Here is a 13873-nt window from a genome sequence, read left to right as displayed (position 1 = left end):
AATATTGGGAAGTTGTGAAAAATTGTTTGAGATTCAAAATTATTCTCACTGGTCCGACTGTTGTGTTGAATGAGATGTCACTCCACGATTCACCAGCATCGGATTCGCTGTTGGAGTCCCTGATGAATCAAGACTCACTAATCCAAAGGGAACCAAGACGTATTGGGAGAAAGACTGCAAAGGCCAAGAGAGGGAGCAATTCGACCAATGATTGTGTAAATTTTTTGAAGCAAATTGCTATCAATGGCACAATGAGAATTGAGAGATATGAAAAGGGATGCGGCTGACAAGGCAAGAGATGAAGCATTTGCAAGAGAAAGAGACTATGCACACAAACAAGACATGGACAAGAAGGATCGGGAAACCATGGCAATGGATACGAGCTATGTCCCCTGAAATAAAGTCATTTTGGAAATTAGAACGAAGGGATGTTATGAGAAAAAGGTTTTTCCGTGATGATAACCTAGCAATAAAGTCATTTTAGATTTCTTTAATCTCAAATATGCATTAAAATACTGTTTTACGGACCAATTATGTTACACTTGTTACACATGAAACAGTGATTTGTTTGTAAGAAAAAGGACTCAAAGTATTATCAAACTGTTACGAATAAAGACCGTAAAAAGGCCGTTTAGTCATTCTTACGTAACAATCTAATCATGGTGCATAAAATTAGGCCTGGATTGGACCACTAATGTCCTTTTCACCCATTTAGTCAAGCCATCTCTGTCCAAGAAAATGCCATACACTTTCTTAGTTCATGGATCATATACCAAGCGACTAAACGGGCAGCCTTGCCAAATCCCAATAGGGTCTTGGCCCAAAACAATTGTGGAGATGAAAATTTTCATATTTTTGCTCAAGTTCGAAATACAAAGCTGGCTCCAAATTATATTTCAAGCAGAGATTGAAAGAAGTAAATTACAACAAAATCAAACATACATAAAAACACAAAACTACATCTCTACACAACAAAACCGAACCTGTAAGATCAGAGACTTGATCACAACATAACTATATAAGAAGAAATGATCACCAAGTGTGGATAGAAACCTACAGGCAGAGCAGCTCAGAGCTCCTCATCACGGCCTTGACCAGCCACACTCTCTTTAATCTTCTGTGACTTCTGCTTGGCAGTGTCCTTGGCAGACTTCACAGTCTCTTCTGCTTTCTTCTTGGCTGCCTCATAACCCTCCTTCGCTTTCTGAGCTGCCTTGTTCTTCACCTCCTCTGTTTTTGGCTTTGCTTCTTTGGTCTCCTCTGCCTCCTCATAGGCCTTGTTCTTCACTTCTTCTGCTTTTTGCTTGGCCTTTTCTTTTGCCTCCTTGGTCTCCCCTGCCTTCTCATAAGCCTTGTTCTTAATCTCCTCTGCTGTTTGCCCTTCCTTTTGCTTTGCCTCATTGGCCTTCTCTGCAGCCTTGCTGGCGGTTTCCTCAGCCGCATTCTTGGTCTCGTATGTCTCATCTTTCGCTGCCTTTGTAGCCTCATAAGCCTTCTCCTTTGCTGCATTTGTGGCTTCAGAGGCCTTGTCCTTTACTGATTTTGTGGCTTCATACGCCTTCTCCTTCGCTGCTTTCTCAGCCTCAAAAGCCTTCTCTGCTGCTGCTTCTTTCATTTCTCTAGCCCTCTCAGCTGCTGTATCTTTAATGTATTTGGCCTTCTCCGTGGTGTATTGACCAGTTCCTGGCCATTAATTAAATCCCCCATTTATCAGTTGTTCATTTAGGAAAATAGGCTTTTCTAAAGTCTGATTAAGATGTAAAATATCTTCAACCCTAACACAAACATAACCAACCCCAATTTCCTGCAGAACCCACATTTCAGCACTTCATTTTGTCTGCATTTTGATTTTTTAAATATTTTTTATTTTAAAAAAAAACACATGGTCTCTCTCTGAGTAACACTAGGTTAAAGTTTGAATTCACACACAACTAACAATTATTATGGGCACTAAAATCAGAACATTTATCACAAAAACAACTACTGTAAAAAATTCAAATGACCTAACAAACCCAATTGCAAAGCAAGTCCAAGATTTTATAAGGGGTCATTTGGGAGTAATTCTGGATAGGCCAAAATCACTTCTAAGTTGGCCATAATCACTTCTGGGAAGAAGCACGAGTGATTCGGGAGAGAAGCACCTCATGTGCTTCTACATAAAAATGGTTATTTGCCTCTTCAGAATCACTCCAAACGAGCCCTAAGTTGATTCAAATCAATAACATCCATATATACAAAATGCCATATCTCATAAATCATCACTATGTAAGCAAATTATTATTATTATTATTTTAAAGGTACTATAATGTTGAGGCTGCTAACCAGAAGCGGTGTCATAAGCAGCATCAGAAGCTTTCTTATTATTTTCATCATCATCATCCTGCTTCAATCCAAGTCCTCCAGAGATTTTCTCCTTGGCCCACTCTGCCCATGACTCTGAGTCTGAGCTTTCTCTGCCCTCTCTTTCCTTCTCTGCTGCCTCGTCCTGCGGTTGCCTTGTTTTAACCTTAAACCCCTCATCACTGGAAGACGTATGGCCCACACCAGAGCCTGTGCAAATGGTGGCAAGCATCACCGCCACCACCCCAAGAACAAATAGCACTTTGAAAGGTTGCTTTGAAGCCATGAACAAAGTCCGAAGATATTCAAATATGCCAAGTGTTTCTCGAAAACTGAAGTTTGTGATTTGTACAAGAAGATTGGAATGTGAGAGAGGTTAGGGTTGGGGAGTTGTGGTTTTAAGAAGAAGAAAGAGAGGGCAGAGGAGGGTGTGCATGAGTAAGAGGACAGGTGTAACACAAGGTGGCAAGTTCAGAAAGTGTTCAGACTAGAGATTTGGACACGTGTCATGCTGATGCCTCCCAGGTGTCGACAGGGCTTTTTGTTTTGGCTTTTTTTTCTTTGATCGAAGGTGTCGACGACATGTTGGGGTTGCAATTTGCGTGTCTCTTCCTGAATGGAACAGCATGAACCTGTGAAATAGCTTCTTCTGCATCTCTCAATATCCGTGGCCTGCTTTGCTTTTGTTTTCGGATCTTGGAGATAATATATACATAATTTTATCACTTTTTCTGAACTTATCTATACGGCCAATGTTGTTTTTGTCTTTGCACACTTTTGCATCGATTGAAAGTAAATAAGCATATATTATCCTCAAAAAAGAAAACAAAAAGATATGAACAAGATGCATAATTTTATATACAAGAATTGAAATAGTTCAAAATTCATTTTATATTTTGGGAAAACTTTAGTAGATAGTTGCATAAATTTTAAAAATGATTGTTGTTCGGATTATGAGAGAGTTTCCGCCGCCCCCCCCCCCCCCCCTTTTTTTAACTAGCCCCTTGGTGTTTATTTATTTAATTTAATTTTAGAATTTTAAAAAATAATGGGTCCTATTTTTATGGAACATAACTACCCATTATCTGATTTTGTTTTTATTTTTAATTTTTTTAAATATAAAAAAATATGAATTTACCATATTATCCGCATTTAATCAATATTTTCAAATTTTAATATTTGTATTAATCAAAGGCATTTTTTAGTATTTTGAGTGTTCCACAATTCTCAGCCTTTTGCTTTATATATAATTGTATATACTAAAACAAGGTTATCATAAGTCAAGCATAATGTTGAGTACTTTTTGTAAGGTTGCTTTGAGGCCATGATGAGTCTATGAGAATCTGATATGCCTAAACCAGTCTGAAGAGATAGATTCTAATATGATAAGTGTTCTGCCAATACGCAAGTAGATTGGAATGTTGAGAGCAATGGGAAAGTTCGGAGTAAGACACACGTCATATTGAAACCTACACCCCTCCACAAGCATAATTGTACAATCAGCATTCTGCCCATGGAGGAGAAACATGCTTACCCGGAAAAATATTCATGCACATTTTTCTCATTCTCCACAAAAATTTCATGCAAAGTTCCACGCACAAGTTTTCTCATACGCAAAAATTCATGCAAGTTAAAAGGGCATAGAGCTAGATTAAATGCCTTTATTAAAATGATGGCGTGACTGGAAAATCAATAAGCTTGTTTGACAAAACAAAACAAAGATCCTAAACTACCTTAAGCTCCAAGAGCAAAAGCCTAAACTGCCAATAAAAAATATCAAAATATACACAGGTTAAAAGCTGAATCACCCTACTTAACGAGGTCCTTAAACAATAATGCTAGGAATCTTTACACGTCTTCTTATTGTGGCCAAGCCCCTTGCACTTGCTACACTGGAGCTGACGTTTTATTATGTCTAATGATTCAGCCTGCTTCATCTTTGGCCGGCCTGGCGGCCGTCTGGTTGGTGGAGGGGTAACAGTAACTGCTGCCAGGCTTGATTCACCCGGGAGTGGCCTGTCTACATTAGGAACAGGATGAATTGATTCTGCATAAGTTGAACGGTAACTCTCGACTGTGAAGTATCTGGAGCAGTAATCATATGGGTTCCTACCAATGCATTCAAAGACAGCAATAGCATGGCAGCAAGGCAGACCTGTAAGTTGCCATCCCTTACAGCTACAATCCCAATGGTCGATATCAACAATATCAACAGATTCTCCACGAACCTCGAATGTGCTACCTTGTGAGAGCAACACCTGAAGTGATTGAGCAATTGTCGTTTCTTTTTGAAGCTTTTCCTCTTTAGATGGAGTTAATCTTGTTACCCACTGGTTGGACTCCACCCTGCGTGAATAGAAGGCTTCCATCGTCTTACCTCGCAATACATCAATCATCTGTGTAATTGGCAACTCATGTGCCTCTGATACCCAGCTGTAGAACTGCTGTCCAAAGTTTGATGTCATGTGGTTGTACCTGGCTCCTCCAGAGAATGCATTAGCCCAGTGCTCTGGCCCACTTTGTATGACCCAATTGTAAGCTTCAGGTGAAATACCCTTTATGTTATCAGCACTACGCTGGAAAGCCTCCAGTTTGGGTGCATAAGCAGCAGCATAAAAATCGTTGATCATAAATCGTCTTGCCTCATGAGAAAATTGCCCCTTCAAGTCCTTGTTGAGTTTTTCAGCAAGATGCCTCAAACAATAGCAGTGGTAGCATTTATCAAATACCTCAGTCAATGACTTTTTCAAACCATTCTGAACATCTGCAACAAATGTAATCTGCTGAGATATTGACACTGCAGATTTCAGTTCTAATAAGAACCAATGCCAGTTATCATCAGTCTCAGCATCCACAACAGCAAATGCTACCGGAAAGATACCATCATCACCGTCTGCTGCTATTGCGGCCAACAAAACTCCTTGATATTTTGAGTTCAGAGGAGTGCTATCAAGAAAAATGAGAGGGCGGCAACCTTCTCGGAAACCCACAATTGATGCATGGAAAGATACGAAGAAGCGATGGAAGCTTGAGTCCTCCTTAGTGGTAAATGCAGCAACACTCCCTGGATTAGTTTCCTTTATCCTCTCGCAGAAATACGGCAACTGATTATAGGCCTCTTTATAGGAGCCTTGAAGCTGCTCCCTGGCAATCTCTTTGGCACGCCATGCCTGAGAATAGTTCAATTGAATCCCATATTCTCGCTTAATGTCGTCTGCTATATCCTTTGGCTTGTAGTTTGGGGAAACTTTCAACTTCTCCTTTATGATACTTCCCACCCAACCTCTAGTTGCCCGATACCCAGCTTTCACAGCAGCTCCTTCACATGTATGATCTGTGTTCATTTTTTTGATACAAATCAACTGGGTAGTAGACAACCTGGATGCATATATCCTCCATGGGCAACCTTGAGATTTGCATTTGACAGTAACACGATGACTGTCATTTTTCTTGTACCTATACGCGAAGCCATGTGCAATTGAAAACTTATGCAATGCTTCTCGGAATTCACTAAAACTATTAAACCTTTGGTCCACACCAGTGATGGTATTTTCCCACTGTTGTGCAGCTTTATGATGCTTATCATCACTAGAAGAACCAAGAACAGAAACCAAAGGGGTTTCATGGAGTTCCATATCAATTTGGTCAATGGCATTGCAAGTATCAACTCGCACATCAATAGGCTCAACAATAGGAACCACCGCTTCTGACACAGTTGTCCTGCTCGACCTGCATGTCCAACACATGTAGGGTAATATTTCCTGATGAGATTTTTATGCAAAACACATGTAGGGTGACACTTCTATTAAATGCTTATTTTTGGCACACAAGCACAGTACTATATAATTACACAACAGAATAAAAAGAGGCATGCACGTGTAACACTCTGTGCAAGATAACAATGGAGGTATAAGCACATTTCCATGGCCTCTGTTCCACATTGTGATTGCTGCAATTGTGACCCAAACCGAACCATAAAAGGTTATGCATCCAGGGAAACAAACACACAAGTGGGTATCAAATCAGCAAGAAATAAGATTAACAAAATAAAAAGTACCTACTAGCAGGCATGTTCGACACATTTCGAGCAGCGGCTTCCTCTGACATGACAAAAACATCGACAGTGGCTGTATCCCCAAGGAAATTGACCATGCGTTGCAAGTCCTTATCTTTAGAGATTGTAATGAGAGTCTTCTTATTGCCCGGAAGGAAATACTTGATGGACATTGTTTCAGCACTACAATTAAACATATCAGCTATTTCGGACTTTAAATCACCAAGCAGTGTTTGTTGATCAATGTCAATCGCATAGGCCTCACCCCCAGTGTACGATAAACTTCCATCCTTATTCGTCACAAATTCTCCACCTGATTGGCATATTGCTATAACCTTCTTTGCAGCCATGGCCTACCCACCCAAAAAGGATATATTTTTTTTTATAAGTTCATACACAAGAAGTCATAATGGAAATAACAAATTTGTTCGAAGCCAAGTTTACAGAAGGTTGAATTTCACAGTTGATAAGAGACTAAATCCCATTTTTTGAAGCCAAGTTCACATTAGCAGGTTGAATTTCACAGTTGATGAGACTAAGCTTCGAAGTACATTCACAATAATAACCCTAAAGTTTGAAACTTTTGCCCATATCTATACCCTAATGCTGAAATTACACAAACCCAATGTCTTATTTGGGAGAACAACATGAAATTTTCCATGTGCAGACGTTACTAAAGTCACAAATCCCACAGGAAAAGGTGCGGAACCCATAATAACCCCAAATCCCAAATCAAAACAAGTACAACAAACAGAGCCTATAATCAAATTTAAAAGAAAAAAGACAAATATTTTTAACTGTGAATAAATAAATAAATGAGACAGAGGAACAAGAACCCTAATATGAAAAACCCAACCAGAAAATTCAAAGAGATAGGAACCCTAGATTGCATGGATAATAAAAATCGAACCTTCAAGCCAGACTGAGATGAATTCCTCTGGTAAACCTATAAGACGCCTACAGTTCGTTTACTTTTCCGAAAACAGGAGAGAGAGAGAGAGAGAGAGAGCGGAAGGTGCTTGCCCGCTCCGAAACGTGCACATACACAGAAAGAGATGGAGCGAACCGTGTAATGACTTTACCAGTCTACTTCACTGCATCCGTGTCTATATTTGCTACGGTGAGCCCACGAATTTTGAACCGTAGATGTTGCGGCTTCTTTGGTTTGGACTTGTTGAATGGCTGAAGTTTAAAGTTTTTGTTTTTTGTCTCAATAAATCCTTAGAACTGGACGGTGATTATTGAACCAATGAGGTATGATTATATTGGTACGTGGTACTTTAGATGATCTCCTTTCCCAATCAGATGCCGTGGGCCCACATTAATCAACGTGGGTCTCACCTAATTGGACAAACGATGTTTCACTGTTTTCTAATCCGCACAGTGTTTCAGCACACTGTTCCGGTCCTCCAATCCTCCAATTACACGTGTTTCATAAATATTCTGTTAAAATTAGTCATGTACAGTGTACATACCTCCTGCTCCAATGGTACTTTAGTAATTTGCCACCTTGGAAGAAGATGTTGTACATTATGCATGATTTAGACTAAACTTTGATCAAGTTTTTCATTTGTGTAAAATTAATAATGAGGATATGACTAGCTAGTTAATTAAAGTTGTCTTATTGATCCAAAAGAAAAGGTTTGTAAGAACCTAAGGCCCCGTTTGGTTCACGGAATGGATTTGAGGGGAAATTAATTCCCATGTCATTTCCCAAGGAATGGGAATGAAAGATTCCTTTCCCATGTTTGGTAATGTTGGGAAAGTAATCGGGAGATTTCACTTTGTTTCCTTTCCCATGTTTGTTTTGAGAAGAATGGAAAACAAAATTTGTATAATTTTCCAATTATACCCATATTAAATCAAATAAAAAAAGAATGCATTTAATGATACGTTGTAATTATAAATTGTTCATAGGGACAAAATAGTCATGAAAATTGTGCATTGAATGTTGGCACATTTTCCCAAACTTTCCTATGAGGAGGGAAAGCAAAACCCAAGTTAAGAGGGGGGCATCACTTTCCCCCCTACTTTCCCATGTGCCAGGAATCCGTTTCCCATTCCCGGACTTACCAAACATGGGAAAGCAATTGAATTCCCATTCCTATGCCTCCTTTCCCATGAACCAAACGGCCCCTAAGTGTTGGTGTGTACAAGTTGCATGTTAAGTTTAGTTGCGCACGAGCACTTGATGGTATTATAGAGCGGGTTCTACGGTCATTGTTATAGTTCACACAAGCATATTGAGTAAAAGGCTTGTAGTTCAATTAGTTAGGAGTAGTTACTCATCTACCCGAGGTGCAGGTCCTGTATAGATTGAGAAGAATTCCTCTGGTAAATCTGTTGGATGCCTTTACTGCCGGCAATTAGCCTTGAGATTGATTGCCTTCGAATGTAGGATAACTAATGGTGCGTCCGCCTTTTTAAACCGTTCATCTTACATCTTCTTTGCTTTTGACTTCTTCGATGGCTGGAGATTTATTTTCGTTTTCATTAAACCCTTATCCTTGCATCTGCTTTGAGTCATTTGGCAAAACGAGCGTTTGTGACATTGCGGGTTTTGAATGGAGAGCTGAGAAGATGTGTAGCAATGTAGTTGTAGGCCTTCCTTCCCCTCCAAATCTTAACGGGACTCTTTCTTCTCCAACTCCCACTAATACTTCGGTAATGATTAATAAAGTCACTCTCTCTCTCTCTCTCTCTCTCTCTGTGATTATGATAATTGTGAACTGGCGATAACAAAAATGGATAATTTAGCAGAACACAAAAGATGGAGACCACTTGGTAATGAACCACACTGGGGTTGGAGGGTATAAGTGGCGTTTGGTTATTGCTTATGACGGCACCCGCTATGCAGGTTATTGTTCTCTTTCTTCCATTAAAGCATTGAGCTTTGCCTCCTATTATGTGAATTTTGATGTGCTTTGCTTTCTAAGCTTTTTCCAGTCATGGGTTTTGCTAATTATTATGTTTGATTTCAAGTTAGAATTCAATTCTTAATTCACCAGTGACAACCCACTTGATAATTTAGAGGAAAGTGATGACCTTATTTTTCTTCTTTTGAGTTCTGATGAAAATAGCTCTGCTTGGAAATGGAAATGTGCTTCAATGATATTTGACATAATGCCCCCATGTATGATTGAATTTCCTTCAACTTCTCCAACTTTGTCTGTGTAATTTTTCTAGTTGATATGGCAAGTTTCCAAATTGGGCATCTTATAGGCATGAAGGTGGTTATTTTCTGTCAATTTTGAGATATTTCAGATGCCCATTTCAAAATCCCAATTTGATATTAAGCTTCAACTTTCTGCATCAATCATCTCCAACACTTCCATGAATTAGCAGGATGGCAATACCAGAGTTCACCACCTACAATACAGTGCTTTGTGGAGAAAGTTTTAATGCAAGCAACAAAGCTGGAAAGGAAGGATCTTAGTTTGGTTGGTGCAAGTAGGACAGATAAGGGAGTACATGCTTGGGGTCAGGTCTGATTTTCTTTCTTACTCTCATCAAGATTAAACACAACAAGCAAATCCACCAACATATCAAAGACTTACTTTCAGTTTAGCTTTCAGGTTGCACACTTTGTCACACCTTTCAACTATGACAGCATAGATAGCATTCATGCAGCTCTCAACGGTCTTCTTCCTTCTGATATTCGAGTGAGGGAGATCAGCCCTGCAGTGCCCGAATTCCATGCTCGTTTTTCAGCGGAAAGCAAAATTTATCATTACAAAATATATAATGACACATTCATGGACCCTTTTCAGCGTCACTATGCTTACCATAGTGCTCATAAGCTAAACCCCGCTGCTATGAAAGAAGCTGCAAAGTATTTTATTGGAAAGCATGATTTCTCTGCTTTTGCCAATGCCTCCCAGAAAGAACGAGTGCGAGATCCAGTAAAGAATATATTCCGTTTTGATGTCATTGAAATGGTAATACTTCAAACCCCACAACAAGATTTCTTCAACAGCAGTTGAATTTTAGGTTGCTCTTCATTGGCTGTTGATGGATTGATAAGTCATTCCATGAAGTGCATCCATGTTTATAAGTTTTTGTTGTGAGAAATGTATGATTCATTACTGATTCTTCATTCAAATCCTTGTCTAGGGGGCTCTTTTACAACTAGAAGTTGAAGGCTCGGGTTTCTTATATCGACAAGTCCGGAACATGGTGAAGCATTCACAACCTTAACCATTTTCATCAAAAGTTATTTTCTTTTTAGTACTACGCAGTGCATTTCATCAAATGGTAGTATAAGCATTTTCTGTGAAACACTTGTGCAGGTCTCTCTGCTGCTTCAAATTGGAAGGGAAGCACTTCCTCCTTATATTGTTCCCATGATATTGGCAACACGAGATCGCAGGGAACTTGCTAAATATGCCATGTTTGCTCCACCTCACGGGCTTAGTCTTGTGACAGTCAAGTATAACGAGGAGCATCTAAGGCTTCCATCTGGTTGCTCCACGACCAGTTTTGGTAGGCATTATACTATAGGCTCGTGTAAGCTTCCATTCTACTAAGAATTTACGAATTCATTTGTACCAAAACAATAAACAAAGAACCAATAACATGGGTATTCAAGAAATGGTGTGACCAGGGGATTTCAATCTCTGTTTAAATTTAAAAGTTGTTGCCTTTGGATCTGTTAAAATTACTTGTGTATTTATTGCATCATCAATATTTTTCTTTTTTTAAATCTATCCAATTTTCAGAAGTTAGTATAATGTTGAAGCACAAAGAGAGTTTCAGTTACCAGAACTACAATGGCATTCATCAAAAATAAAATTCTCCAATAATACACCACTTTACAAATGGCGAATGATTTTTTTTTTTGTTTTTTTTTTTTTGCATTAATGGGAGAATCTCCCTCAAAATGACCCGACAATATAACCCTATCAAGAGTCAAGAGCACATGGTTTTATGTCTCGTAAAAACGAAGCTCTATCATGCATTCTTGGTGCTTTGGCGAATACCAAGCAACGGCTTTGGCTGAACCAAGGACTTGCAGTGCATATTCAAGGGCAAATACGGGCTTGTCCACACGTATGTTCCAGTCTTGGTCCTTTAGTTCGACTGCAACTCCTGAATCGACCCTGAAACTGAAAGGTCCAGCAATCTGCAAGAAATTGCAGTGGCAATTCAAAGTCAACATTCATTTCAACGTCATTCGGATTCAACAGCTATGTAAGAAACGACCATAACCTGGACTGCTTTGAAACCCAGTTACTACAAAGGTGCAGCCCAAGATCAACACAGGAATATCCATTACAAGAACAAGTTTAACTTATAACCTTAATGTTTCTCTCATTCTGAAATCACACTTGAATTCTGGGAAATATTTTTTCCAAGAGGGAAAATATAATTAATATAAAAGAAATATAGATACCTGCTGCTGAAGAGAAAGTGTGGCATTGGGGCAAATGTCCTGGATAGCTTCCAAATTTGGCTGTTGAGAATTGAAAAAATCTTGTGCTAGATGTGTAGCACCTGAAAGAAATTTAGAACCAGAAGGAAAATCCAAACGGGCATGAAAGCGAGTAAGATCTAGGAATAGCCTTTGGAAGTTTCCATGCTGGGCTGTAAATGATGCAGATGCAAATATATCTGCTAGAAAGGCAGATTTTACTTCAGGAGCCCGAATACTAAAGCCTCTAAAACCCTCAGGATCATCATCTGCGATTTGTGACCTAACCGAACTATCACCAAACGAGGCAGTCATAGCAGCACCTGTGTATGACCGAATTTGAATTATCAATTAGTAAGAGTTGTACATGTATAAGACAATGGCCAAGATGCTAAGACAACAACTACTCCACTCAACTCACTTGATTCCCAACTATCAGGGGTTGGCTAAGCTAAAACACAGTACACAAAAAAGTTATGAACATCAGAAAATTTATGCTACAAAGGGCACAGAGCTACTTGATCCCAATTTTGGGCAAACGTTGTAAATCATTAATGCCACCGCCTGATGGCTTCTTTTCTTTACCCAGAAAACATCTCTTTCATATAAGCAAAAGGATGTCTAAATAATTCTTATAGTAAACCTCACCCTCTTGCCCCTCTCCTATCATCTACCAGTATAATTCAGCAATAAAAAAAGGCAGTCTCTTACCAATAATCCCCGAAGCTGAAACATGAGGATTTGAAAGGAATATATCATATGGTTGCACCATTCTCAACTTCTGAGCGTTACTTCTCCAAAGCTCAATGTTCTTCTTAAAAGAAAAAGCACTTGTGACAGACAAACCAGGAAGCAGACTAGCAGGAACTCCATCGCTCTGACCACTGTCAAGGCGCTCCGGTGAACCTGAATTATGATGGGCACATATATGATAACTGGCCCCGGAGTCAGAAGCAACCGAAGCCAGATCAAGTGACATTGAGAATGGCACATCCCAATAATTACCAGGCTTGTCAACAAAAAGCCCGGGCCAAACTGCCTCCACTGTCAAATTGTGATGAGGAAACTGAAATTTACACAACAACCAAAGCTTTATCAGTAAATCCAGCCAGAAGAAGCACAAAATTGACCCTTGGGTAAACACAAACACACCTTGTGCTGAAAAAGTGCCTTCTTTCGAGCTTTCTTGTCATCACCATAAGCCTCCACACTAAACACCAATGTGTCGTCAGGTGTCAACAAGAAGTCAGAACAGAAAGAAAGGGCATACAAGGACTTATCACGCAGGTGGGTTCCAATGCTTTGCATCCATGAAGATGCAGAGTCTGGGGGTGTTGTCTTCCCACTTTTCTTAACAGAGGATACGAACCTCTGCAAATTGAACTGGCCCAGTAACGTCCCAAACCTACAGAGCTTTTCAATTCAAGAATTACTGATTCAACTTGAACCCACATAAAGAAAAACGGTGAAGATGAAAAAGCAAAAAGGAATTGAAGTGGATTTTGGTGGCGGGTACCAATTGTCGCTAATGGGTATGGTGAGGACTCGCTGAAGATTGAAGCCATTGGCGGCGGCGTAGGAAGGGACAAAAGGGGTAGTCATGAAACGCTGCATGAAGTCAATTTGCTTGGGCCTGGAGAGCCTGGCGCCTCGGGTCAGACCCAGAGGAAGTGGGTCGCCGGGAATGGGTCGGGCCAGTCCGTCAAGGGTCCTCGGAGTCGACATGTCAAGGTCCCAAAAGCTTCCGTCCATTGCCCATCGCAGCTTCTTCATCTCCATTTCCAGATTGCTTGCTCTTTTTAGCTTCTTCTGCTGCTTCTGCTTCTTCTTTAAACCCTTTTGATTTTGCTTTAACAAAGGTATGAACGACGAGTCGTCCAAAGTCTGGAAACGACAGTGCTTTCTAATGGGATAGTTCCCATATTTAGCAGTTCTGCCGTTTGTGTATCTAATTTGAAATTCCCAAAACAAAGTCGCTGTGTATAGTTTCTAGATGTATTTTTATTAGAAAAGAAATGCTTTATACATGCAAAGCATTCCAAGTGCCTCCTAACTGTGAGAGGCCAATT

The 13873-nt window shown here is 39.8% G+C and overlaps 4 protein-coding genes across 11 annotated transcripts; 1 reads left to right on the top strand and 3 right to left on the bottom strand.

Moving 5' to 3' along the window:
- Nucleotides 1-868: 868 nt before the first annotated feature.
- LOC110763949 (Late embryogenesis abundant protein (LEA) family protein) lies at nucleotides 869-2727 on the bottom strand. Its single transcript, XM_021966849.2, has 2 exons — nucleotides 2323-2727; nucleotides 869-1683 (listed from the first exon to the last, which is right to left on the bottom strand). The coding sequence occupies exons 1-2, from the start codon at nucleotides 2624-2626 to the stop codon at nucleotides 1070-1072; spliced, it is 918 nt and encodes a 305-aa protein (XP_021822541.1). The 5' UTR covers nucleotides 2627-2727; the 3' UTR covers nucleotides 869-1069.
- Nucleotides 2728-3987: 1260 nt separating this feature from the next.
- On the bottom strand, nucleotides 3988-7457 carry LOC110763870 (uncharacterized). Of its 2 annotated transcripts, XM_021966753.2 has the most exons (3): nucleotides 7305-7457; nucleotides 6398-6747; nucleotides 3988-6069 (listed from the first exon to the last, which is right to left on the bottom strand). In XM_021966753.2, exons 2-3 carry the CDS (start codon nucleotides 6742-6744, stop codon nucleotides 4179-4181), a joined length of 2238 nt encoding a protein of 745 aa, XP_021822445.1. In that variant the 5' UTR covers nucleotides 6745-6747; nucleotides 7305-7457; the 3' UTR covers nucleotides 3988-4178. The 2 variants fall into 2 exon arrangements, with proteins under 2 accessions (XP_021822445.1, XP_021822448.1); XM_021966756.2 differs by lacking the exon at nucleotides 7305-7457 and having other exon boundaries at nucleotides 6402-6541.
- A 1237-nt stretch (nucleotides 7458-8694) lies between these two features.
- Nucleotides 8695-11089, top strand: LOC110764035 (Pseudouridine synthase family protein). 7 transcript variants are annotated; one of them, XM_088246606.1, is made up of 6 exons: nucleotides 8695-9058; nucleotides 9152-9251; nucleotides 9737-9879; nucleotides 9958-10332; nucleotides 10508-10570; nucleotides 10684-11089. In XM_088246606.1, exons 1-6 carry the CDS (start codon nucleotides 8861-8863, stop codon nucleotides 10918-10920), a joined length of 1116 nt encoding a protein of 371 aa, XP_088102732.1. In that variant the 5' UTR covers nucleotides 8695-8860; the 3' UTR covers nucleotides 10921-11089. The 7 variants fall into 7 exon arrangements, with proteins under 7 accessions (XP_088102732.1, XP_088102734.1, XP_088102735.1 ...); XM_088246608.1 differs by having other exon boundaries at nucleotides 8701-9058; nucleotides 9155-9251; XM_088246609.1 differs by having other exon boundaries at nucleotides 8705-9058; nucleotides 9970-10332.
- An 80-nt stretch (nucleotides 11090-11169) lies between these two features.
- On the bottom strand, nucleotides 11170-13646 carry PDE320 (pigment defective 320). Its single transcript, XM_021966929.2, has 5 exons — nucleotides 13321-13646; nucleotides 12957-13209; nucleotides 12516-12870; nucleotides 11787-12127; nucleotides 11170-11516 (listed from the first exon to the last, which is right to left on the bottom strand). The coding sequence occupies exons 1-5, from the start codon at nucleotides 13581-13583 to the stop codon at nucleotides 11319-11321; spliced, it is 1410 nt and encodes a 469-aa protein (XP_021822621.1). The 5' UTR covers nucleotides 13584-13646; the 3' UTR covers nucleotides 11170-11318.
- Nucleotides 13647-13873: the final 227 nt, after the last annotated feature.

This window comes from Prunus avium, chromosome 1 (genome assembly GCF_965620075.1).
Source record: "Prunus avium chromosome 1, drPruAviu1.hap1.1, whole genome shotgun sequence".
NCBI lineage: Eukaryota > Viridiplantae > Streptophyta > Magnoliopsida > Rosales > Rosaceae > Prunus > Prunus avium.
The sequence above is the reverse complement of the archived record's forward strand: the minus strand, read 5'-3'. Positions and strand labels throughout refer to the sequence as shown.